This window comes from Pseudopipra pipra, chromosome W (genome assembly GCF_036250125.1).
Source record: "Pseudopipra pipra isolate bDixPip1 chromosome W, bDixPip1.hap1, whole genome shotgun sequence".
In the NCBI taxonomy this organism is placed as follows: Eukaryota; Metazoa; Chordata; class Aves; order Passeriformes; family Pipridae; genus Pseudopipra; species Pseudopipra pipra.
The window spans coordinates 5819971-5847077 of NC_087580.1; the positions used below are offsets into that span (position 1 = coordinate 5819971).

General features: G+C 47.3%; 3 protein-coding genes and 1 pseudogene across 3 annotated transcripts; 2 read left to right on the forward strand and 2 right to left on the reverse strand.

Moving 5' to 3' along the window:
- The window catches only part of LOC135404433 (zinc finger protein 239-like), a 352167-nt pseudogene that overhangs the window by 118892 nt on the left and 206168 nt on the right, over window positions 1–27107 (reverse strand).
- LOC135404442 (olfactory receptor 10A4-like) lies at window positions 6389–7425 on the reverse strand. Its single transcript, XM_064639194.1, is given in 2 exon segments — window positions 6389–7011; window positions 7014–7425. Coding segments are annotated over 2 exon segments (936 nt in total). The 5' UTR covers window positions 7327–7425.
- Window positions 11269–15011, forward strand: LOC135406257 (olfactory receptor 10C1-like). The gene is made up of 2 exons (XM_064640685.1): window positions 11269–12335; window positions 14922–15011. The coding sequence occupies exons 1-2, from the start codon at window positions 11409–11411 to the stop codon at window positions 15009–15011; spliced, it is 1017 nt and encodes a 338-aa protein (XP_064496755.1). The 5' UTR covers window positions 11269–11408.
- Window positions 15787–21434, forward strand: LOC135406258 (class II histocompatibility antigen, B-L beta chain-like). Its single transcript, XM_064640686.1, has 3 exons — window positions 15787–15847; window positions 20147–20416; window positions 21046–21434. The coding sequence occupies exons 1-3, from the start codon at window positions 15787–15789 to the stop codon at window positions 21432–21434; spliced, it is 720 nt and encodes a 239-aa protein (XP_064496756.1).

Here is a 27107-nt window from a genome sequence, read left to right on the forward strand (position 1 = left end):
AGAAAACAAATATTAAGTAGAGATTGATGGTACCCCTGCCAAGGGCCATGGGCAAATCGCTTTCTCTCAGGCTCAAGGAGTAACCTTGATGGCTGTCCCCACCCAAGGGAGGAATCCCCACACACACTCCAAGACGGAGCTGTTAGAAGTCCCTCCCATTAAAATCTGGGAACAGGGCTTTTCTAGTGTAAAGTGTTGGAGTGCCAGTCAAGTGTTGCTCAGGGAAGCTGTGCCAGCTGGAGCTGGATGCTCTGCCTAAGCAGGGATATAGCAGCTCCAGCTCTGTCTTGTTTATGACTTGTCAGTGATGGCTTGAGCAAGGATGGTCTGCTGATCACTGATAGGAGTGAGCAAGGAGGGTCTGCTGTTTTTAGTGTTGAAGAATGCTGAGACCAGCTTGGCCAAACTATCAGACCCACTACTGGAGCCCAAAATGTCAGGCAGGATAAATCAAACTCTCAAATACTATTTTTAGTACTAGGAAGCAGGTAATACTTTATTTCATGGGGGATCACTCCTCTAAAGATGCGCGTGCAAGTTCAAAACTTTTCACAATTTACACATTTTATCAAACAAAGAAATTAATGTTCATAGGCTATAAATGGCATCATTCAGTTCATTAATTAGTATTCTATCTTAGTTATTGATTTCTTGCTTCTCATGCTATTAGTCCATGTTTTAGGTGCTTTCATTATTTCTCCCAGATAGACAGGGTTTCAGTACAATTGCCAAATTGTCTTTGTTAGTTCCTTCTTTGTCTCAGGGTTCTGCAAAATTTATATCCTTTTGGTACATAAATTTTGCATTCCTTGTGTCCCATTTCAGCAATATCTCTCTTCCCCAGGTCTGAGATCATTGAAGCATATCAAGGTTGATTATAGTTTTTTAACAAAACTCAAAGTTTCAGTAATTTTCCCGAGCTGCATTCCCACTATAGAAGCTTATGATAAAACCTTACTAAATGCTGGCTATAGTGGGGTATCACAGGGTGGAAAATAAGAGTACTTCAAAAAATTAATTAGGAAAGTTAAGTAAAATTACTGAGTAAGCCTGAAAACACATCATCTAAAGATGTATATGACTGATAGTCAATCACTTTATACAATAAAAGTCCAGTCCCACTTTTGCATACCAAGGACTTCTAGCATACCTCCCTAAGGTGTTTGAAGATCCTTCCTTTGAGTGGGGAAGCCCCTCAAGGTCACTCCTCAAGGCTGAGCAAAATAGATTTGCCCACGGTTGTTGGTAGGAGTGAGTAACATCGATCTCTAATAAGATCTAATCTCTTAATAACTGTTTTGCTAGCTTTAATAGAATTGCTTCAATATAATTGTTCGCTGACAAAGCTCCCCAGGAATGGGCTATGCCTTCTACTGGCAACATTCCATCATGGGGCTCCAGGACTCCCTGGGCAGGTTGAAGGTCCGGATGCAGCCCAGTGCTGCGCTCAGCTCGGGCACCACTCTGGTGCGTGCTGCCCTCATGGAAGGCCCCATTCACTGGAGAAACAGGATCCCCATAGTCCCTCATCCTGGGCCTCCCCATCCCTGGCCTTACACCTTTGTGTCCAGGGCAGGCCCTGCTATGGAGAGCAGAGAGGCTCTGCTGCCACTCTGGGGGTGCCCATGAGCTGTGGAACAGCTCTAGTGGCCAAGTGCAGGGCTGAGCTCTCCATGGGACTGTGGCCTCAGGCAGATCCATTTTCCTTTCCTTGTCTCTTTTCCACTCATGTCCCAAGAGTGCAATTCAGGTATTAGTCAAGATATGATTTTCAAAGATCTTTAAAATCTGCTGCCTGTCCTTACTTTATCGTTAGTAAGTTTATTATAAGGAAATTTCTACTGAAGAATCAAACCTAACTTTCTCACTACATGGGACAAGAATTAGATTTCCCATTTTATACTAATGCCCAGGACCTGGAAGAAAAAGGTTTCCTGGTTCTTATTTGCTCTGATGTTGATTTGGTTATCCACTAGTAGAAAGGAACAAACAGGCTGCCTACCTACTGTACTCCAGTGACTTATTTTACACCCCAGATATTTATGTCTATTTATTTATAAAAATCTGATGATACTCACTGCACTGGAAATATTTAGACCTGACAAAACAAGGCAATGACATTCAATATTTATCTATAAGAAATATCTCTAATATTCTGGGCCATTGATAAGACCTATGAATCTCTCCTGTAAACTGTTCCAAAACAAAAGAATACTGTAATTCTGTGCTTTATGAATGCATTTCCTTTCTCTTTCCTTCTCTCCAGAAAGTAGTGCACCAACAAACGTTTCATGGCACTGAACATCTCCCTGTTCCTCAGGGTGTAGATCATGGGGGTGATAAGGGGAAAAACCATGGTGTGGAACACAGCCACTACCTTGCCCAGAGGCAACGTGTAGAAAGGCCAGCAGTAAATATATATATAGCTAGTACAAGCATAACAAAGACAATAATGATGTGGGTAGCGCAGGTAGTTGCTGCTTTGCTCTCCCCTCTGGAGATCGAGTGTTTTCAGGCAGATTAGTAGGACATTGTAGCAAATCAGCAGAAAAATGAAACATATAAAGATGACTAGGTCATTGTTGACAAACAGAATAAACTCCAATATGTAAGTGTTGGTACATTCTAACTTAATCACTTGTGTAACATCACAAAAGAAATTGTTGAGTTCATTTGGGCCACAGAAGGGAAGATGAACAACAAATACAACCCGGATGAATTTGTGGATCCAACAGCCCATGCTGTCCCCACCAAGACCCAAAAGAGTGTTTTCCTCATTAAGGTTGCGTAATGAAGATAGCCACAAATAGAATAGCAATGGAACAGGCTAAGGTCTCACTGGTTAGGAGAGAATTTTGCAGAAAAACATCTGGGGGCATCCAAGTGGACAAAGTGAATATGAATGAGCAAAATGCCTTTGCAGAAAAGGGCAGCTGTATCCTGGGCCATGCTAGCAGCAGTGATGCCACCATGACAAGTGAAGGGATTCTTTCCTTTTATTCAATACTTCTGAGATCTCATCTGAAGCATGGTGTCCTGTTTTTCTGCTCCCTAGAACAAAGAAGATACTCCTATACTTGAGTGAGTCCAGGGAAGGCCATAAAGATGGTGAGGAGCTGGTGCACAAAATGCACAAGGGAAGACTGAGAAAGGTGTGTTTTGCGGGTTTGAAAGGAAAAGGGTCAGGGAGATTTTATCACAGAATCACAGAATATGCTGAGTTGGAAGGGACCCACAAGAACTATTGATTGAGTCCAGCTCCTGGCCATGCACAGGACCATCCTGAAGAGTTGGACCATGTGTCTGAGAGTATCATCTAAATGCTTCTTGAGCTCTCTCAGGCTTTGGGCTGTGACCACTGCCCTAAGGAGCCTATTCCAGCATCCAACCACCCTCTGGGTGAAGAACCTCTTTCTGGTATCCAATCTAAACTTTCCCTGACACAACTTCAGGCCATTCCCTAGGCTCCCGTTACTAGTCCTCACAGAGAAGAGATCAGTGTCTAGCCCTCCTCTTCCCCTCCCGAGGAAGTTGTAACTGCAGTGACATCTCCCCTCAGTCTCCTCTTCTCCAGCTGAACAGACCAAGTGCCCTCAGCTGCTCCTCACATGGCTTCCCCTCAAGGCCCTTCCCCATCCTCGATGCCCTCCTTTGGATGCTGTCAAATGGCTTGATGTCTTTTTTTTATTGTGGTGCCCAAAACTGCCCCAATATTGCAGGTGAGGCCATCCCAGGTCAGAGCAGAGTGGGACAATCCCCTCCCTGGACCAGCCAATGATACCTGGCCTGATGCCCCCCAGGACACACGGTTGGCCCTCCTGGCTGCCAGAGCACTGTTGGCTCGTATTGAACTTGCCATCAACCAGGACCCTCAGGTCCCTTTCTGCAGCACTGCTTTCTCATTCCCCAGTCTCTCTGTGCATCCTGGGTTGCCCCATCCCTGCTGCAGAATCGATCACTTGCTGTTAAACATCATACGGTTTGTGAAGTCCTCAAGTGAAGTCCCAGCCCTCTAATTTGCCAAGATCTCTCTGCAGGGCCTTTCTGCCTTAGAGGGAGTCAACAGCTCCTTCCAATTTTGTATCATCTGCAAACTTACTTAGTATCCCTTCCAGTCCTGCATCCAAGTTTATGAAGGTGTTTTTGCTGGTTTAAAGGTAAACTGGCAAGGGAAATGAACTCAACTCAAAAGAGATTATGTCAGAATAACAATTTAATAAAAATTATACAATAAATACAATTATACAGATGAACAATTGGTTTTAACCCACAAACCCCCCAGCACCCTGGGGCACGAACGGAGCGGTGTTCGTTGGACCCCCCTGAGTCCAAAGTAAAAGGAGAGGGAAAAACCTGTTGGTGAGAGTGCTGGTCACAGTCCGGTCAAGGGTGGTGACCGCAGTCTGGTCGATAGTGGTGATCACAGTCCGGTCGAGAGTGGTGGTTGCAGTCTGGTCGAGGTTCTGGTCCTCCTTTGGATCCAACGAATGGTACCAGAAGTCCCAAGACCCCAATATTATATGCACTCAAGTTCAGGCAGGAATGCCCAGTACTTCCCCCAGGGTGGGGAGTTCCACAATGGGTGAGATATTTTTGGAATCCTTGGTGGTCCGTTAGCAGACATGATCCCTCCGGCTGGGTGTGGAGGTGCTAATGACTCCCTGGAGGGGAGTTAACATCACCCATAACTACAGCCTGAGGAGTCAGGTGTGCTCTGGGCAGCTGCTGCAAATGGTCTATTGTTAACAGTTTCTGGGAAATTACATGGAGGGTGTAGAATACACAGTGGATGTGACACCCACACAGTGATGAACTGGTCCTAGCTGTTCTAACGAGGACAGTGTTGAACAGCACTGGGCCTAAGATGGAGCCCTGTGGAACTCCACTATGGGTAGGTCACCAGTCTGATGTCACCCCGTTCACTATTACCCTCTGTGCTTCACCCATGAGCCAATTGCTTACTTATCATATGATGTGTTTATCCAGCTGTCGGCTGGACATTTTGCCCGGAAAGATCCTGTGAGAAACCGTATCAAAAGCTTTAGTGAAATCCAAAAAGATTACATCAGCTGGCTTCCCTTGGTCAACTAGGTGGGTTTCCTTGTCCTAAAAGGTCAGAAGATTTGACAAGCATGACTCCATGCTGGCTGTGACTGATGACTGCATTGTCCTTCAGGTGTTTTCAATACCTCCTAGTGTGCCAGTGTACAGGTTCCCAGAATCTGAAGTGATGCAATTTTATCTTTATTATCCTCTTCTTTATGGTGGATCACTTGAAATGATCCTTGACACAAATCTGTATCCTTGACACAACCTTTGTGTCTGTCTTATTGGGATCAAAATGAACTAGCAATTCCTGGTGCAAAACACCCTTGCATGCTTCTCCCATTTGAATGACTAATTCCACATCCACTGTCTTAGCTTAGCAAAGAAAAAGGGAAGAGTGAAGAGGTAAACTAGGATCCCATGAATCCTCCAAGTGAGTACATAGTAAAACCAGAAGGAAAAAAAAGGAAAAATAATTAAAGTTTTAGCCTCACTTTTAAAACTTTCATGTCTCAAATCAGCTTCCCTATGACCATCCATTTCCTTGACACTCAAGTAGTTTCTGTCATTCCACAGTCAACCTTTTTTTTTACACAAAAAGAGACATTGTTTTCTGTTTTCAATTCAGAAGCCTAAGATATACATATGTTGGTATAAATTCATTGTTTTGACTTCAAAAACAAACCTACAGCAATGAAGATATCTAAGTGATAGGTTGCCTCTTTCTATGGCAGAAATCTGGTTTAGAACAGATAAACTGTGTATTTGAAGCAAAGAGAAACCTTACCCCTTCAAACTTTCAAATAAACTTTCTTCACAAAATAGAGTTGAAGAGCTCATCTGGGAAATCTCTTCATCAGAACTCACCAGAAGATTAATGTCTTAAATATTTGCGTAGTACTTCTCATTAGGTCCATTGTCCCCTTCTCTGATAATTTCTTGCACTCATCATAGTGTGTTTTTAGAAAAGCTACACAGAAATGTTTTCACGATATTCAGAGAATATAGTGAATTTCATCTTATCACAGGTAAATACATCTGCAAAGCAAAGAACTATTTCTGTATTGATGGACAGGACATAGAGGATACAGTAGCAGGTGATTCACGTGAGCTGGATGCCAAACCTATCTTAAAATGATATAAGAAAGAATCTAAAGAGAAACAACCTTTTTTTTTAAAGGCTGAATTACCTGGAGGATTGACTCAAAGCTGGAAGGCAGAGATTAATTTTTGGGTAAGTGCTGGCAAATCATATTGTCCTTCCAGCAGTACACACAATATCAAAGCTACTACTACATTTAATATAATTCATAAACATATTACATATTTCTATTTTTGACTTTTAATAGGCTTGTTTCACCTCTTTGTTCCTCAAGCTGTAAATCAAGGGGTTCATCATTGGAGACAACAGTGTGTAAGAAAGAGAAAACAATTTGCTACTGCTGCTTGAATAAGAAGCTTTGAGTCTCAAGTAGGTCACAATGCCAGGTCCGTAAAACAGAGTGACCACGACTAGGTGAGAAAAGCAGGTAGAGAATGCTTTTCCCTTGCCCTTCACTGATGGTATCTTGAAGATGGTGTGGAGAATCTGGATATATGACACAACTATGAATAAGAAGAGGACCATGATGAAAAGGACAGCTATTACGTAGGTGGTGATTTCATTTTTACAGGTGGCCACGCAAGCCAACTTAAGCAGAGGCAGCAGGTCACAGAAGAAGTGATTGATCCCATTGGGACCACAGCATGGAAGGGTAAAGACGAAAGTTGTCTGCACTAAGGCCACCAAGAGCCCGGTAAGCCAAGGCACAGCTGAAAGCAAGAAGCACGTGTTCCATCTCATCGTGGCCGTGTAGTGCAGAGGCTGGCACACAGCCACATAGCGGTCATAGGCCACGGCAGCCAGCAAACAGCATTCTGTCATCCCCAGGAGGGAGAAAGCATACATCTGTGTGGCACAGCCCCAAAAGATATGTTCTTCCTCTTTGTGAGAAAGTTCACTAGCGTCTTGGGGATGGTGGATGTGGCATAGCTAACCTCCAGGAAGGAAAAGTTCTTAAGGAAAAAATACGTGGGAGAGTGAAGGGCAGCATCTACCATAGTGATTGTGATGATGACGATGTTTCCCACCAAAGTACTGAGGTACATGGACAGTAACAGACAAAAGAGAGAGCCTTGGATCTCTGGAATGCTGGAGAAGGGTAAAAATTGGAGATAGGTCACCACAATGTGATTACTGCTGTCCATGTCCCTCAGGTGTCTTTTAACTGCAGAAGTCATTACATGTCCATTTTCTAGTTAATCTAAAGAAATACAAAATAGTAAATTGAATCTTTATATATGTTACTTTCTAATAGGACAAGATCCCAGAAAAGGAAGTGTTGTGTTTGGGTATTTTTAGTGCTAAGGACTGTTTAGTGGAGAAAAGCAAGGTGGTTTCCTTCACACAGCTTTTAATAAATAAGAACAGCTTTCCCAACCGAGTGTCCTTCACTTCTAGTCAATAAAAAGGAAGATACCTCTTTGTTATGATAGTAGAAGACTTCACTCTTCCTGCCTTTTGGGATGAGGATTATACTGTACCGCCCCACTTTTTGAAGTGGACTTTTGTCCCATTATCCAGTAGAGATCTGCAACTATAAACCCTTTGCCAAGCAAAGAAGATTGGTCATTAAAACCCAGAAATTATGGATTTGTTGACAGAATGGGTGCTTGGCAATGAGTCCCTCTTGCTATCATTCTGTGAGTGGGGTTCATTCCAGGAAAGAATTACCTACTGAACACAGATAATCCTGTATACTCTGCACAGTACCACACAAAACTACTAAATAATGTGGATTGCACCCCAGAAAATTGCATTTGTTCCAGGCATTCTTCAGGAGGAACAGCTTTTTTCGAAAATTAAACATTTCTTGTAATTGATCTTCTATTCCAATAAACCATTCACTTCATAGGCAGATAAGTCTCCCTTAAAGACAAGTCCTGTGTAGGTGGCAGAGAACAATAAGATGGGGAAGAAGAGACAGAAGAAGGAATAAAATAAAGTAGCTCACCTGCCAATAGGAGAAGGCTGTGGTTAATATTTTTGGAAAAGCCACACTACAAACCTTAAGTGTTTCTATCTGTCTATGTCCCCACCGAAAAATAATCTTTTGGATATTGACTGTTAGCAATTGTAGGAGTCAGTTATTTTTTTCTCATTGTTTAGGTGTGACAGAGCCCTCTCTCTGCTTTTCCTGTTAGGTCCTGGAACAAACTAAAGAAAAACCTATGGAACACTTGCATATCTATTTTAATCTGTTATTTTTTTACCATTCATGGCATTAGACCTGATCCTGCCTAAATTAAGGGATAAAAAATTGGTATGGAAACAAACCACATAGACCAAGCACAGGAAAAAAGCTTTAAAGGTTTTGCAGGAGGAAAGAACTTATGCATTGCTCATGTCTAACTCTGGCTTTATACTCTTTAATTAATGGTATGGGAAAGGTGTCCTCTGAGAGAACACATCATGCCAACTCAGATAGATCCTTCAGATTTCTCAGAAATTTTCCTCTCTGGATATTTCTGTCCTCTCTGGATATTTCTGTCTTTATTTAGGTGAATCATGCTATGCTTCTGTTTAATTAAACAAAGATATAGCACTTTCTAATTGTCACTTACTATGTCCAGAAGACACCTGCATCACATTAGGTGGTTCTTCCCTGAAAAATCACTTTCCCTTTGTTGCTTACAGAAGATGATTGTAATGCAGAGATCACTCTATAATCAATGACTAAAGACAAGAGTGGACAAAGACAGTTCTAAGGCCAGGTGAAATAGGATCAGTTTGAATGAGATATCGACGCTGTCAGTGTGGATATCCGTCAGTAATTCCACTTTTAATCAAATATAAACCCCAGATTTCTCTAACTGGCTGAACTTTGGTCAAAAATTTCTGAACATTACGAGTGGAACTTTTCTGTACTCATTCAAATACACAACATCTATTAAAAAAAATCTAAGTTCATCACCTGGGCCCTGTTCTGATCAGGGGGCTGGGAAGGGGCCAGGAGGAACAGGGGGAGCTGTTCTCCATCATGCGATTTATCTGAAAAGCTACAGCACGTGTCTGTCAGAGTCAGACCTGGGGATAGTCAAATCTCGATGCAGATTTACTCTGATCCAAGTTGAACTGGAGCCTGTTTCAATGATAATGGCTGATTGAAATGACATCCTGCCAGTTAACAGGCTAAGTGCACACTGCTTTACCTCTGACTATGGAAGATGGACATTGTCTCTTTGGCATTTAAAGGGACATTGTGCTGAGATAGCCAATGCAGGGTTGCTAATGGATCTAAATAAGAAACCACATCATAAGACCACAACAAATGGTTAAATAAAAAAAAAAAATTAATAAGATATATTAAAAATCAAGATGAGTAACGAACAAATCTTGTCCCTTACAGTCCTGGAAACCCTGCTCTCATGCAGAAGGGAATGAATTTTCCCACGGTGTGCTGCATAGATCCTGTCCATAGAGGTAGCTCTCCCATTTGATCATTCAATCTATTATATAATTCCATCATAATGAAACAACTTTATTCTTAAAGGCTGTTCTCATGAGAACTTGTTTCGCTTCTGGACACAGGCCAGGCCACGCAGGTAGTGGTGTCACCAGTAAGAGTGGAAGCTGCCTGCTTATCATGAGCTGCTGAGTTTAACCTGTGGCCAAGAGATGAGCACAGCCCAGACCTGAGGGTCATCCTGGATGTTCAGCACAGCAAAGCTTAGGCCTTTTCAGGTGAACTGCTACATGCATCACTACTCCTAAACACATAACGGTCTCCTGCTCAGGGTCAATATAAGCTGAAGTGATTTTAAATGAAGATCATGGGTCTGTGGACAGAGAGTACGGCTGGAGACCATAGGGCAGGGTCGTTAAGGCCTTTTTGTGCACTCATGGTCTTCATATGTTGCTTTGCAATTTATCATCTCCCTGCACATACCCACAAAGTTGTCCTAAGGTGCAGGTCCTCTAGGTTTAGATGACAAAGTTGATGATAATTCTGTGTCTGCATTCTTGGTTTGGGGGTCTGAATATCTTTTATAGTCAATGGAGAAAAACAGGCACTTCTATGGCTTGTTTCGCCTGATTCTGGTATACTGTAAAGATTAAGAGGATCTCTCTCCCCAGAGGCTATAAAGGTACTCTAGATGACTGACTCTGGCCAAGACCTTTACAAAGTTGACAGTTTTATTGAAGTGATTTGTGATCACTTGTAACTTGCAGCCTTCCATTCCTATCTCAGCAGGATTTACAGTCCCATATGAATGTGGACTGTACCTCTGCTTCACCTTCAAATTTTGTTGAGAAAGCATAAATATGACAAGCTTACGTGACTACTGTCTCACTAATTTGGTGATAATTATGAAGTAATAGTAATTGTTTCAAAGTCAAAGACAACTCTTGATGTCGCATGAGAACATCTAGGTTTATATAGAAGTGTATTCCAAATTATCTAAAACTGGAGAGACCAAAAAGAGTGTCTGTGAATCAACTAATATACATACACCATAGTTAGTAACCAACCTGTGAGTAACAACTATGCTTTATTGCTGTAATCAGCATTAGCAAGTCTCAGTGGACTTCATAAATATATATATATAGGATATAGTGCTGGGGAAAAACACCTCTCCTTATTCACTGCAGAATGCTCAGAGTAGAATGTTTTTCTGGAGACCTCATGATTTAGGACTTTTTTCTTCCTCTTTTCCACCACGCTACCCACAAGGTAACTTCAGAATACATGACTGCCGTAAGCTGTGTATGCCACAAGTAAATCCTTGTGCATGCAAAGCCTGTCTCTTGTAAGGGCCCTTTAACCCTTTTCATGCTGTATAGCCTAGCCATGAGTACAGTCACAAGATGCTTTGGACCAATTGACCTTGCATGCATCCCCAGAGTAGATCACTTAAATAACAGTGAAATTATCTTTGTTATATTCAAATGTTGCTACTGATGCTGTTGGAACTTGAACTGATTAGTCCATAAAAAATATTTGCTTTTTTTTCCCCCCTTGTTCTGCAGGGTAAAAACTGTAGCTGAGCATTGAAGACACTAGTAAATACGCAAACTTTGAAGGCAGTGCTATGAAAAGAAGCCTCAGTCAAAAATAGAGACAAAAACATTTGCATAAGACCACTTAATCTCTTCAGAAGACCTTCTCAAAATCTTGATAATTTCTAAATTCTACTCATCCTTTTGCCTATTCAATCAGGCAGTGGTATTTGGATTGCCAATTTGCCTGTCTGTTTACTACGTCATCAACTACTGAGTGCAAAAACGAAGAGAGAATAGTTCTACTAGGTACCAGAGAGGGATGATTCTTGGGAACTTCAGTGAAGTGAGTGAATTCAGACTCCTGGGTTTTTCTGAAATCTCTCATTTGCATCCTTTGCTCTTTGTAGTTTTATTATCTCTTTATATTCTCACCTTGATGGCTAACGCAGTGATAGCTTTGACAATGAATGGTGATAACACCCTTCATTCCCCCATGTATTTCTTCCTCACTCAGCTGTCCTGTTTGGATATCTGCTATTTGTCAGTCATAATACCAAATATTCTTGAGAATCTGATGGTGGGAACAATAGGTATCTCCAAGGCAAGATGTGCAACGCAAATGTTTTTCTTCCTTTTCTTTGGAGTTGCTGAATGTTTCCTCTTGGCTGCCATGTCACTGGACCGTTACGTGGCAATATGTTGCCCCTTGCATTACACTATTGTCATGAACAGTAGAGTCTGCAAAAGTCTGGTTGCTGGAACTTACATTTGTGGAGCTGCTGTAGGCTTGGTACACACCATCATAACATTCAACTTACCCTTCTGTGGTTTTGCCATCAATCACTTTTTCTGTGAGATTCAACCCCTCTTGGACCTGCTTTGTGGTAACACTTTCCCAAGTGAAATTCAAGTCATTGTGGTGGCTGTCTTTGCTATTTTGTGTCCCTTCTTGTTGATCATTTATTCATATAGTCGCATAATTTCCACAATTCTTCTGATGTCATCAGCTGAAAGCCAGCAGAAAGCATTTTCTACTTGCTCCTCACATCTTTTAGTTGTGATTCTTTTTTATGGTACAGTAAGCTCCATGTATTTGCGGCCAAAATACACCTATTCTGCATCTGTTGATAAATTCCTCTCACTTTCTTATTCTGTGGTGACTCCTTTATTGAATCCTACTATTTATAGTTGGAGGAATGAGGAGGTGAAAAGAGCCCTGAGAAAAAAATGGAGAAATATTAATTTAGTGTGGAAATGCAACAGAATATTTGCATTGTTTCAGATGGTTGTAGTGGTATTTTTCACTGTAAATTCTTGTTCAGTAAAAGGAATTTCCAGATAATTCCCAAGAACACTTCAGCTTATGGGGAGGAAAGAAAGAGTGGAGATGTTGAACTGTAAGAAAGAGTGTTAGATGCTATGTTAGGATTTTGAAAGGAAACTTCTTCCACATACTGAAGAAATTCTTAAATAAACAAACTTTTTTTCTTTTTCTTTTCCTTTCTATCTGCAGAAAATTGTGTTTTACCTGTTTCTGACTTTTTGAACAAAAGAGTAATGTTCAGGATTCTGATTTTACTGAAAGAGCTGAGAACAATAAATTTTCATGAATTTACATTTATTTCCTAAAAATGTTTAGTAAATTTCTTTGGGAAAAGGAGATATAATTCAAGTTATAATACAGGGCCCAGGAAATTACTGAGCACTGGTTATGAGTTCTGAGACTGTTATCGGAAAAAAAAAGGTGTGCAAAATTGCATATCTGCCTCAAAGACCTTTCTTTAATTTTAGAGTCATTGTTATAAATATTTTATACCAAGTCTTGGCTAAATCTTTTTATATATGAAGAGCAGACTGTTTTGTATAGAATTTGTATCAAAACCCATTATTTCATATATGGTTTTTGCCTTTAATATTTCTATTATAGACTATTATGATATGTTATTAGGACATATTATTATATATTATATATTAACTAGAAAGCTTTGCACTCCATGACTGAAAAGGTAGGATTTGCGTGGCCTAATTTAAGGATATAAAGGTCACTCATTGAAGTCTGGGAGAATAAATCTAATATTTCATTGGAAATGGAGGCAAATAACTTCCTCCAGAAAGAAATATTTCTACGTTTCACAAGTTTCTCTTTTAGAAGATGAATGATCTTCTGCAACTATGAATTTGGAGACTATAGAGGTGAGATTCACTGGCTTAAGGATGAGCTTTCCATTTCTTCTCATATACCTTAAGTAATCAAAGGCATTTTTCAGATATGACTCAGGATCTATAGGAGACCCAAACCGTTCTGCAGTGATGATCAGAAGATAGCAAGGAAATTCTAAACTGTGTAAAATGTACCCAGGCAGTGTTTTTTATAAGCAATGGATTCTTATCATAAATTGAACCTGGAGTCCTGTTCAAATATGCCTAGTGAAGGTAAATGAATTCCACACTGAATACAAAAATCCACAAATTAGAGAAGCCAAATGAACACAATTCATAACAGCAAGAAGAAAGGAAGCTGTCTTCCATATATTTGAAGAGAAGGCAAGTTAGTTGCCTCACCAAAACACCAAACAGCTCTCATAGTTGCTCCCATAGCTGCTGGAGGTCATTTGCAGGCACCAGATTCTTTTTTCCCCACATATTCCATTACTGTGTTGCCAAAAGTCCTGAGATGAATGGAAAGCAAAACTTACTACAGACTAAGAAATCCACCAGCTTGCTTCACCAGCGGCTTCTTTCTTTTAAAGGATACACTTCTACTATCCAGGCTTTAAATGATTTTGTGACCCTTTTTCAAGATGTGTATCTGGTGCTCCTCAGTCTTTGTTCTGTGAATGTTTTGTGAAGATTGCTTATGAAAGGCAAAATTTAAAAAAAAATAGAAGTATCTTAAAAGTGATGAAGTATTTGAAGCTGCTGAAGTTCCCCTTGAGATACTTGCAGTTCTTCATCCATACTCTTGGGTCACTTAAAAAAGATTCTTCTGTAGCTCTCCAGTTCATCCAAGGGCGTGATATTTGCAATTATAGACGGATTTCTCAGTGTCTAATTTTTTTTATAATGGAGAGGGTGGACTGTTGTTTTAATTGTATCTTTACTTTCACCATACCAAAGGTAAATAGGAGTGATTTAGTGGTAGTCATTAAAGGTGGGATAGATAGAGATTTTAAAATAAATTTAGAAATTCTGTTCTTCAGGAACAATTGATTTAATCTTGGACTTATAGTCTATGAATGATGGTTCAATATCTATCAAGTGATTATAAGCATGGATTCCTAATAGATTAGATATGACATTTCTGGGAGTTACAATCATTATAAAAGGCTCATATTGTTTTGGAATGGCATTTGTAGAGCAGATGCAATATCTGGACATGTAAAATTACACTGAACATTTTTATTTAGTCATTAGAATATCCAAATATCTACACTTCAAGTTGGTGTCTAAGCTGTCACTGTGCACTATAGATGCCAGATACACTTTTGCAGTAGATTTGGTCACCAGGTTCCACTCATGGATTGATTCATTTTGACTCTGTTGGGAATTCAGACATCCAGCGGCTTGTACACACCTGCAAATAGACGTCTGTATCTGAAGTCAGGTTACATTCCAAATGATTAGTGTTTATGTGCCCAAAACATCATGAGATAAAGACAAACCACACCCATAAGGCTTGAGATCTCCTTCTCCAGGCTTGACTTGACAGCCTGAAGGGACATTTCTATTAATATGCATCCTAGGAAGTTCTTCCTCATTTTCAGGTGGAATATTCACATTCAGGTGGATTCAATGCATCAGTTTCTGCCTGTTACTCCTTGTCCTATTGCAGGGCACCACTGAGCAGAGCCTGGTCCATCCTCTGACACCCTCCCTGAAGATACTTATATACATAGAGGAGATCCCCTCTCAGTCTTCTTGAGGCTGACCAGACCCAACTCCCTCAGCCGTAGAGAGATGCTCCGGTCCCTTCATCATCTTTGAAGCCCTCCACCGGACAATGACATGATTTGTCATCACATGTATCATGTATGTTACTCCTATGAAGAAATACGTTTGAAACTGTAGACCTCTTAGACTTCTAGGGGTTTAATTGTTAAAGAAAATCTATGGAACTCACAGTTTCCATATAGCAGTGGACCTTACACTTGGTTTTTTGGTGCTTTTTTTAGACTTTTTTAGACCCTATGGTAAGGTAAAGAGATAGAAGGGTATTCATGGACTTGCTTCCTAGTATCAGTACTCCAATTATTATTAAAATATGGGATTTCAGGAGAAAAAGAGTCATGTAAGTAGCTTTAGAAATGCAAGATTTAGACAACTGAAACAATCGTCCTAGACTTCTTAAACAGTCAGTGGAGAGCAATAGGCAATTTTAGAGCAATTGAATTAGAGCGATAGTTTATTGAATTGTTTCAGATGTTTAGTCTGATTAGATTTTTTAGGATGTTGAATTGCACAGTAGTTGTACTTCTTCCCCCCAGTAATTGTAAAGGCCGTCCAGCATGAGTAGTTCAGATGGCCATTTCTACATTATTCCTGTTCCTCTTCTGTTCCTCCTGCCTCACAGTGTAGTCTGTTAATCTCTTTCCACAGCTCCTTCGTCTGATTACTCAACACATCAATTCAAACACACATCCTTCACACAAAGGGGGCCCCTGGTGGTCTAGTGGTTGGGATGAGGCGTTCTCCCCGCCATGGCCCAGGTTCGATTCCCGGTCAGGGAACGCCTCCGGGCAGATGGAGCTCATCAGCCCTGTAAGGCCATCCATCTAAGAGAAGGTCACTCTAAACAAACCTACGTCCTGGGGACCTCACTGCCACCGTCCAAGCTTCGCTCGGCCTCAGCAGATGAACCTTAGTATTAAAGGGTGGGCTCAGTTCAGCGCACGCTGTGTCTCACCTAAAAAATCCACTGCGCAGGCTCGAAGGGTAATGACCTTTCCCTTCACACAAAGGTAACATCAGTCCCAGCCTCGGTGAGAAACACCAGGCACACCTTACAGCCAGGGACCTGGATGCTTCTTCCTCAAGAACTCTGGGTAAAGGCCTCTGATGAGGCAACCAATGACGGTTGCCAGAAAGGGTGTCACTAGTTTCTCTAATCTGTTCATTCATGTGCTCTGAATCCTGTACTTGTAGATACTTCCCCCACAGAAATCCCAGTTGATTAAATTTCTTTCTTGCACCATGCACATTTACAAAATACTGCAACTTCGGCTTAATCAAAATAAATTTTCAACCATGAATCTTCCTACAGACGTATGCATTGAACAGGAGGAAAAGGGTTCCTTTCATATAAAGAAACCCCCAGCTAATAATACAAACTAAAACTCTGTTTAACTTAGAAACAACCCATAAGCATTATTCTGGGACCAGTCTTTAGCTGGTAAAACTACTACAAACATTTGTAGTGTTACTGCACACAATAAGATTTTTAATGTGTCAAGGCCCCATTGACTCTTACTGGACCTGTCCTGACACGAAAGACAGTGCTATGAAGAAACTTACACATTTTTAAGGACTTTGAAATTCAAAATCTTCATAAGATACTGAAAAAATTATGGAGAAGGCTTTTCTGGGAGTTATTAAAAAACACCTGAAGGTAATCAGTCACAGTCAGCAAAGATTCATGTGGGGAAAGTCCCACTTGTCAAACTTAATGTTCCTTCACAACAAGGTAACCCATCTAGTTGATGAAGGGAAACCGGCTGATGTAATCTTTTTGCATTTCACCAAAGCTTTTGACACTGTCTCTCACAGGATCCTTCAGGACAAACTGTCCAGACCACAGCTGGATAAACATATCATGTGATGTGTGAGCAATTGGCTCATGAGTCAGGCACAAAGAGTAAATGGGGTTATAACAGGCTGGCGACTGGTCATAAGTGGGGTTCTGCAGGATTCCATTTTAGGTCCAGTGCTCTTCAACATCTTCATAAACAACTTGGACACAGGTGTCAAAAGGATTCTAAGTAGGTTTGCAGATGATACTAAATTGGGAGGAGCTGTTAACTCTCTCCCCAGAAGGCAGAGAGGCCCTGCAGAGAGACCTGGACAAAACAGAGAGAGGAGCAATCACCAACCATGTGGAGTTCAACAGGGCACCAATTCTACACCTGGGATGGGTTAGGGTTAGGATTAGGGTTAGAGTCAGGGTTAGGATCAGGATGTACGGACAGGCTGGGGAGCGAGGTGTTGGAAAGCAGCACAGTGGAAAGGGAGGTCCCGGCTAATGGCAAGTTGAATATGAGTCAGCAGTGCCCTGGTAGCCAGGAGGCCCAACTGTGTCCAGGGGGCATCAGGTCATGCATTGTTGGATGGTCAAGGGAGGGGATTGTCCCGCTCTGCTCTGCGTTGGGGTGGTCTCACCTGGAGTATTGGAGCAGTTTTGGGTGCCACAATATAAGAAGGATCTAAAGCTATTGGAGACACGGCAAAGGAGGGACATGAAAATGGTGACACATGTAGAGGGGAATCCATATGAGGAATGACTGAGGTCACTTGGTCTTTTCAGCCTGGAAGAAACTCAGGGAAGACCTCATTGTGGTCTGCAGCTTCTTCGTGAGGGGCACTGGAGGAGCAGCACTAAATTCTTCTCTCTGGTGACCAGTGACAGAACCGAGGGAATGGCGTGAAGCTGTGTCAGGGGAGGTTTAGGTTGGATATTAAAAAAAGATTCTTCGTCCAGAGGGTGGTCGAGCACTGGAACATGCTCCCCAGGGCAGTGGTCAAAGCACCAAGGCTGTCTGAGCTCAAGAGTTGTTTGAACAACACTCAGACACATGGTATGATTCTTGAGGCTATCCTGTGCAGGGTCAGGAGTTGTACTCGACGATCCTTGTGAATGACTTCAAACTCAGGATATTCTGTGATTGTATGACCTTGAAGACCCTCCTTTGCAAATGCCTTTCTGACAGCCTATTTGCCGAAGTCCTCGCAGAACTGTCTTTCTCTGTCATCAGAGAGACATGTGAGTCAGCCCTGGAAATAACAGGTCTTACAGCAAATATGCTCTGAAACAAGACAATTAGTGTTGTGCTAATAAGCAGACTATTTTGACCTCTAATTGGGACAGATCAGTAACTAATTGTAGCATGTCAGTGTTCAGTCATTGAGATTAAAAATAGCTTGAATTTGCCTCTGTCTTTCAGTTTCTCCAGTTTTTCCCCTGTGGCCTTGCTCACAGCCCTTGCTTCCCTCTTCTCAAGACAATGAAGTTTCTTTCTAAGATGCTGAATGCATATATCCCAAGGCACTAGAGTTTCAACAAGTTTTAAGTAGGCCTTTGTGTTTAGCTGAGTCCCTCCCAAGGGAGGCACTGGGCTGTGGAGGATTGAGGAGAGGACCAGTGAGCAGCTAGGAAAGTTCTTAATCTCAAGAGTGAGTCTAGTCCCAGAAGTCCTTGTTAGCTCCAGTTACTTGCTCTTAGCTTTTTACCAAAGAAAAACATTTCATTGTCTGAGGGAATGACAAGATCACGTCAATACAAATCTAGATGAAACTGAGAACCCTTCTCTCTCTGGTGCTACACCCTTGTAACATCAGAGGTGGAGAGAGTTAGGATTTTTCAAAACCTTCATAACAGCTCCAAGTGCTGTCATGACGTTGGATTGGGTTCATGGGGCCAACAGGCAGCTGCATTATTACTGGCTGGTGTAAGTTCTTTAACCAAAGCTATCACATTCCTATTGAATCAGGCTCAAAAGTTCGAAAACACATGCTCCAGTGTAAACTGGAAATACCTCTACTAGAAGAAACAGGGGAGAATGTCCTCCTGTATCTCCCATGTAAAACAGCAATGAGTGTCCTGGAAACCCTCCAACTAAACCTCCTCTTTCTCACCGTAAAGAGGTAGATTAAAAATTATTCCTCTCCTATCAATGTGCTGATTCTCTTTTTTAAACCAGAATGTGAACATAAGGAGAGTGATTTTTTTTTTATTGCTGAGCAGTGCTTACACAGAGCAAAGGCCTTTTCTGCTCCTTGTACCACTCTGCTGGCAAGGGAACCTGGAAGGAAATACAGCTGGGACAGCTGATCCCAGCTGACCCAAGGAATATTCCAAAGAGAGGAATATTGGAAAAAGAGGACTTAGTCATTCCCAGACCCTAAAACTGCTGGGAAGAGGGGGGTTTGGGCACTCCCAGACATTAAAACTTTGGGAATGGGGGGGTATGAGTCATCTCAGACCCTCAAAATTCTGGGCCCCCCCGAACCCCCCAGCCCCGGGGCTGCCGCGGGGCCCCCAACGGCCCTCAGCCAATCCCAAAGCGCCCACGCCGCCCGCGCCCAATCCCAGAGCGCCGCGCTGATGACTCATCAGTCGCCGGGAAGACGCCTCGAAAAAAGGGCCCCAACTGCGCCCTCAGCCAAGCCCAGCGCGCCCCAAACCCCCCAAAACGGCGCCGCCCGGCTGGTTTTGGGCTGTCAGCAGCTGTCCGGCGCTGGGCATGGAGCGTGTGCGGGGAGCTGGGGCCGTGCTGGCGGTGCTGGTGGTGCTGGGAGCCCCCCCAGCTGTGGGCGAGGAGCTGTCGGGTGAGCGGGGGGGGGGGGGCGGGAATGAGGAGAGGGTGTGAAAGAGGGGGGAAAAGAGGGGAGAAAAGAGGGTGTGGGAGCCCCAGAAGTGAGTGGGAGGGGGTTCGGAAGTGCCGGACTGAGTGGAAAGGGGGTTGGAGCCCCAAAGTGAGGGTGTGGGGTTCTGGGGATTGGGGGGACGGTGGGAAAGGGAGGGGGGCAAGGGGGTGTGGGAGAGCAGGCAGGGGGGTGCCATGGGGGTCCCTCGGTGTTCCTTGAGCCCTGGTGGGGGGTTCAGTTCCTGGGGCTCTGGAGGGGGTTGTATCCACATTGTGGGGGTCCCCAACCCCGCTGTCCATCCCCGGGGGACTGATGAGGGGGTTCCCCTCACTCAAGAGCCGGTGCTGGGGCGTCCGTGGGACGGAGTGGGTTGGGAAAGGGGGGTCCGGGGTGGTCCCTTGAGCTCCCACCCTGCTGTGGGGGGCTGGGGGATAATGGGGGGGAAAGGGGCACCCCCTGACCCGTGTCCTGCACACACAGGGGTGTTCCAGTGGATGGGAAAACAGGAGTGTCATTTCATCAACAGCACCGAGGAGGTGAGGTTCCTGGAGAGGCACTTCTACAACCGGGAGCAGCTCCTGCATTTTGACAGTGATGTGGGGGTCTATGTGGGGGACACCCCATTTGGGGAGATCCAGGCCAGAGACTACAACAGCCACCGTGAATATCTGAAGTACAAACGGGGTCAGGTGGACACGTACTGCCGGTCCAACTACAAACTTGGTACCCCGTTCAGCGTGGAGAGGAGAGGTGAGCCTGGGGCAGAGCGGGTCCCCTCGGGCCCTGCCCCGGGAATGACCCTGGAGCCCCTCGAACCCTCCCTGGGAATCACCCCAGACCTCTCAGCCCTCCCTGTGCCCGTTCCCGTAGCCTTTTGCCCACTCCGAGTTCCTCTCAGTCCATCCCAGTCCATCCCAGTCTCTCCCAGTGCCCCCCCCGTCTCCACCCCACTGGGGCCACCGAGCTCACGCCCCTCAGCCAATCCCAGAGTGTCTCTCTGATGACGCTCCAGTTGCCAGGCAGACCCAAAGCAAAGAGTTCCCTCATCAGGACTCAGCCTCCCAGTCCCGATCGCTTCCTTCCCAGTCCAGACCAATCATTCCCAGTCCCTCTCACTTAACTCTCAGTCCCTCTCATTCCACTCTCAGACCCTCTCGATCCATTCCCAGTCGTTCTCACTTCACACCCACATCTCTCAAATCTCTCCCCAGTGCCCCCCCCCAGCACATCCCCTTCTAAACCAGTCTATTCCCAGTCCCTCCCACTGCCATCCCAGTCCCTCCCAGTGCCATCCCAATCCCTACTAACGTCTTTTAAGCTCTCTCCCCTCCCTCCCAGTGCCCCCCAGCTGAGCCCAGTGTCTCCCCCGTCCCTGCCAGTGCCCCCCAGCGTGTCCATCTCGCTGGTGTTGTCGAGCTCCCAGCCCGGCCCCGGCCGCCTGCTCTGCTCCGTGATGGATTTCTACCCTGCACCGGTGCAGGTGAGGTGGTTCCAGGATGGGCAGGAGCTGCCGGAGCACGTGGTGGCCACCGACGTGGTCCCCAACGGGGACTGGAGCTGCCAGGTGCTGGTGATGCTGGAAATCCCCCCCCGGCGCGGGGTCACCTACAGCTGCCAGGTGGAGCACGTCAGCCTGGAGCACCCCCTCAGCCGGCACTGGGGTATGGCCCGGCCCCCCCCAGCACCGGGGGCAACTGGCAGGGGGGCCGGGGGGGAAAGGGGGCAACTGGGGGCAACTGGGAGGGAGTTTGGTGGGTGCAGGGGGTGATGGGAGGGGGTTGGAGGGTCCTAAAGGGTCTGGGAGGGGCTGGATGGGATCCCTGCAGGGGCTGGGAAGGGACTGGCAGGAGGTTGGAGGGACCCCCGGGTGGGCTGGGGGAGAGCGGGCCGGGCTCTGTGGGGTGCCGGGGGGTGGGTGGGAGGAGGTTTTGGGGGTGCTGACCCCCCCGGCTCCCCCCAGAGATGCCACCGGACACCGTCCGCAGCAAGATCCTGGTGGGCGTCGGGGGCTTCGTCTTGGGCTTGGTCTTCCTGGCGCTGGGGCTCGGCTTCTACCTGTGGGAGAAGGTAAAGGGGGGTCCCCAAATGGGGGTCGTGTCCCCCCCCTTGCTCTCCCACAGCCTCTCTTCCCCCCCTTACCCCCACCCCGCTCTCACCCTCTTTTCTCTCTCCACAGAGCTCCTGAGCCGACGGCGGCCGCAGCCCCTCCCCGTGGCCTCGGGCCCAGCCGGGACCCCCCAGTCCATCCCCACGATGAGTTTGGGGGGTCGTGTGTCCCCCCAAGACCTGCTTTTATTCTGACCTCAGACGGCTGTTCCCAGTGTTCCCAGTAAAGCTTCCCAGTTCTCCCCAGTCCCTGTTTTTGGGGGGCAGTGAGGGCAGGGGGGAGGGGATCCCTGTCATAGCTTTACTTCTTCTAAAAAACCAAGCAGGAATTTTTCTTTGCCCTGCCCCACTGGAAAAGAAAGATGTTCAGTGGGGGAGGGGGCTTTGCCTTGGGTGACTCACACCCACAAAAGAACTGGCCCAGCCCACATTGCAGGTTGGGAGCCCTCAGAAGGCTCTGGGGGGGTGGAGTTTTTTGCTTTCTCCTGGGCAAAGGGCAAGGCCCTTCACTTTGACCTTAAGGGCCAAGGGGTGTGTTGGAGAGGCTCCAAGGTCCTTTTGTTCTCGGCCTGCTCATCTGGCTGTTTGTTGGTTCCCGTTTGCCTTTGTTTCCTGCGCCCTGTTCTGCCCCCAGCCCGGACCTGCTCGGACTTCATGGGAGAGGTTTGACCCCCCTACAGAGGAACCTTTTGGGGAGGAGGTCGCCCTTTCCCTCCTCCGTTCCCGTGTTGGCAGTGGCGTGTGTTCATCGGCCAAAAGGGGGAATTCCCGGCCACAGCCAGCCACAGACAGCGGGAGTTTTGTGGGAAGAGCCCCTTCTTAACCTTTTCCACTTTTTCCCCTTTTTGTTGTTCTGCCAATACACAGATATCCTTTAATAAAGAGCTGTTATTTTCCTTTCTCCATACTTCCTCAACTGGAATCTCTTAATTTCCGATTTATAGTTGCTTAGAGGGAGGAGTTTGGTTTTCCTCATAACTCATCCCCCTTAGCAAAACACTTCAGTCTCATCCAACTGAGACACAGGTGCTGCCCCATGCTCCTGCCCTTGCCATTGCACATCCCCACATCCCAGAGCCCCAGCAAGAGCCCTGAGGAATGAGGCAGGCACAGGATCTCCCTTCCCAGGGCTGGGGGTCAGGCCTTGGCCCTTTGCAAGAACAAAACAAAGCCAGATTTATTCAGCATCACAGACCCCGGGACTTTGCTTGTCCCCACCTGTTATCACTGCCTCCAGTTTTCGGCTCTAACTGGAAGCAGGGGACAATTTCTGAGTGCTGGCCCTCAGTGGGACCCATTAACGCCAGGAGAAACTGTGGACTTGGATCTGACTTGGAATTCTTCAGAGGTTTCTTTAACTTGCTCTTTGTCTGATGTTCAGGGACTCATCCCCAACCCCCGAGGGTCATTCAGTGCCTGGGGCTGTGTCTGTGCTGCTGAGCTGGGCCGGGCTCCTGGCACACAGGGAGCTCCTGGCAAGCGGGCAGCGCTGCAGAGAGACAGCTCTGCCCAGGAGCAGCTCCTCTGCACAGCCCAGCAGGGCTGAGGGCACTGCCAGGGCAGCTCAGGGACACCAGCAGGGCACACACAGAGCTTCAAGGGGCTCAGGGTTGGGAGGGTGACTGAGAGCTCCCTGCAGGAGGAATCTTGGCAGGGCTGCACACGGGCAGTCTGGGGCTGCAGGGCAGTGCAGGGGCAGCTCCTGGAGGCATCTCCTAAAGCTGGCCCAGCCCCAGCTGATGGGATGGGTGAGGAGGGGGCTGTTGGGGGGCACTTTGGCAGAGCTGTGAAGCCGGGGGTGCAACCAGGGGTGCCCAGGGCTGTGGGGCAGAGCAGGGTCCGGCAGCCCAGGGCACTGCTGGGCAGGAACTCTGCTGCCTGCCAGGGACAGCTCTCAGCCGGCCCAGGGAGCTGCTCCAGGGCTGGGGAGAAGGGCTGTGGGCAAGGAGCAAACCCCAATTGACAGGGGAAGGCAGGGCAGGGCCCTTCTGCTGTCGAGACGGTGCAGCACATGTCAGGAATGATCACAGCTCCAAATGACTGCTGGGGTTTCTAAGAGGAATTTTCAGGAAATGCAGCAAGGCAGGGGCATCCTGAAAGGGAAGGATCCTGTACTTCCAGTGTTCTGCTTCGGGTTCCCAGGGATGGGCAATGGGAAAGATCAATTCATGTCTCCATTCAGGAGGAAGCATGGAAAATCCAAAGCTGTTCTTCTCTGAGGGCAATGGTGCAGGGAGTGTCAGAAATCAGCCCCCTGGGCCTCACAGGCAGCAGCAGTGGTGCTTTTCCAGCCTCCTCAGGGTTGCTCTGCTGTTGCCATCAGAGCCTGCCCAGCCAGAGGTGCCCCTGGCACCAGAGTGCCCTGTGCTGGGAGGGCTCTGCAGGGCAGAGCTGAGCACCCAGGGCTGGGATGGGCTCTGGACGCACTGCCAGGGCCCAGCCCTGGGCACAGGGAAGCAGCTGCTGGCAGGGACAGCTCCAGGCAGCAGAGCCTGAGCACTCCTCTGCATCGCCCTCTGCTCAGCTACACAGGGAAAGAGGGAAGAGTTGGGAGGAATTGATTTTGCAAATGGAGTCTTCACAAAAACCCACTTTTTTTCCAGGCATCTTTGAAGTGGATCATCCACCAAGAGAGAGGTGCAAATAGCACAGGGAACCTGTGTGCTGAGCAGCAGGTCACTTGTGGGCAGAGCAGCTCTCCTGAGTCTGCACTGGGGCACAGGGAGCCCTTTGGGACCTCAGAGCTGTCCAGGGTTCAGGCTGAGAGCAATGGGGAGGGTGAGAATTCCTGCCCGGTCAAGGAAAGTGCTCTCACTGAGCAGCACAGAGCTGAGTTGAACAAAGTTCCCCCAAAGAAATCCAAAGAATTTGGAGGAGATTGTAAAGCAGCAGAGGATTGACTCAAGGCAGCCCTGCCCTGACTGTGCTGCCTCTCCTGTCCCCTCCCCAGCGCGGGACGCGCAGAGGCCGCCCGGCTCCCCCCAGCCAAGGCCTGCCAGGCCCCGCCAGCAGCGGCTGCTGGCCCAGTCACTTCCAGTCACTCCCAAGAGGATACGAGTTGCCCCCAAGGTGGTCCCAGTTGCTCCCAGTCCCCCCCAGGATGGTTCCTTTCCCTCTCAGGGACTCCCAGTCTGAGTCCAGTATGGCCCCAGGCACTTTCAGTCACTGCCTGGAGGAGGCCATTTGCCCCTGCATGGTCCCAGTTGCTCCCAGGATGATCTCAGTATGTGTCCAGTATGTGTCCCAGTATGGGCCCAGGAACTTGCAGACAGTTGCAGTACAAATCCAGTTTGATCCCAGTCATCCCAGTATGGTTGCAGTGCCTCTCCCATACTCCCAGTAGTATTGTAGTCACTCCCAGTATGGTCCCAGTATGAGCCCAGCAGGGGCCCAGCTGCTCCCCCTCTGATCCCAGTTGCCCCCAGTGTGGTTGCTCCAGAATGGATCAGGAATGGGGACCCCTTTGTGCCCCCCCCTTGTTTCACCCTGTTCTGAGGGAGCTTTGGGGGGACATCTGCACACCAACACAGCATCCAACAAATCCCAAAGTGTGCTGGGACCCCCCTGAACCTTGGAATTCAGGGGAACCATGGAAAAACCCTTGTCAGAGAGAAAATTGGGTGACCCGAGTCCTGGATGCTTTTAGGAAAGAGGTCTGAACATTTCTTGTTGAATGGAGGGGGGTGACTTTTTTATTCTTGACCTTTCCAGTTCTCCATTTGGGGGCAGGATGTCCTCTGGGCCAAGGTTTTGTTCCCTTTGCAGTGAGTGCAGCCTCAGCGGGCTGAGCCCTCTCTGGCTGGGCTTGGCCTCTCCTGCAGAGACTCAGGCCTGGCTGGGCTGCCCCAGGCAGACGCTGCAGGAAGAAGAGCTCAGGCCGCCTGGCTCTGGTGTCCCTGGGGCTCAGCCTGTGCCCCATTGCTGTGCAGGGGCTGAGCCCCACCTCTGCCTCGGGGCCTTGGCCAAAGGGCTGGCAAGGAAGAGGCCCAGCAGCCTTGGGGCCTGCCCAGCTTTCCTCCTCCCTGGGGGCTCTCAGTCCTCCCCTGACACCGTGTGGGCCCAAGGCCTTGCTGGCTTCGGGCTCACGGCCCGCCGGCACCGTCCCAGCGGCCTGACCCCCCTCCTTCCCCTCTCTCCAGCCTCTCCTGCCTTTTCTGGCAAGGGGCCATCCAAGGAAAACCCCGGTTCTCAGCAATGGCACCTGTGGCACGGCTGCAAGGCTCGAGTGGGCCAGGCAAGAGCAGGAGCACCGAGAGCCTGAGGAGCCAGGAGATGCCCTGGCTGGGCATCGTGCTGCTGCGGGACGAGCTGACACCTCTGCACAGTCTCTGCCCGTCCCTGCCAGCCGACTTCTGCCCAGGCTCTGGGCACGGGGACGCAGCACTGACAGTTTTCAGCCACCGCGCTGTTCCACAGAGGCTGTGATGTCACAAGGCCCTTGCCTGGCAGCCAGGAGATGGACAAGGCAAGGCAAGGACGGAGCCTCGGAGCCACCAGCACGCTGTCCCCAAAGGCTGGGCTGGCACAGAAGCCCAGAGTCCCTGAGCTTGGCAGAGACTTGTGAGATCAACCGGCGTCCAGCCTACGTCCCATCCCCAGCACGTCAAGCAGACCACGGCACTCAGTGCCATGGCCAGTCTTTGCTTAAACACCTCCAGGGACGGTGACTCCAGCACCTCCCTGGGCAGCCCATTTCAATACCTAATCCCTGTTTCTCTCCAAAAAGTCCTGCTCCTGCCCCTGACAAACAGCCCCTGACAGGCAGGTCCTCGTGTCCTCTTGTCCTATGGCCTGTTGCCTCGGAGAAGGGGCTGACCCCCACCTGGCTCCAGCCTCCTGTCAGGAAGTTGTGGACAGGGAGAAGGTCAGCCCCGAGCCTCCTCTTCTCCAGGTTGGAGAAGCCCAGCTCCCTCAGCTGCTCCTCACAGGCCATGCACTGCAGACCCTTGCCCAGCTCCATTGCCCTGCTCTCCACCCAGTCCAGCCCCTCAAGGTTCTCCCAGAATTGAGGGGCCCAGAGCTGGACACAGCACTCCAGCTGTGGCCTCACCAGTCCAGCAGAAGCATCACTGCCCTGCTCCTGCTGCCACACTCTTTCTGATCCAGGCCAGCCTGCCCTTGGCCTTCTTGCCCACCCGGGCACCTGCTGGCTCAGGTTCAGCCTCTGTCCACCAGCACCCCCAGGGCCTCTCCCACGGGGACCCTTTGCTGCTCCTCTGCCCCCGGCCTGGAGCTGCAGGGGGTTCTTGTGGCCAGAGGCCCCAAAGGCACCAAAGGCACTCTTGAACCTCATGCCCACGGGCTCGGCCCAGAGGTCCAGCCTGTCCAGGCCCCT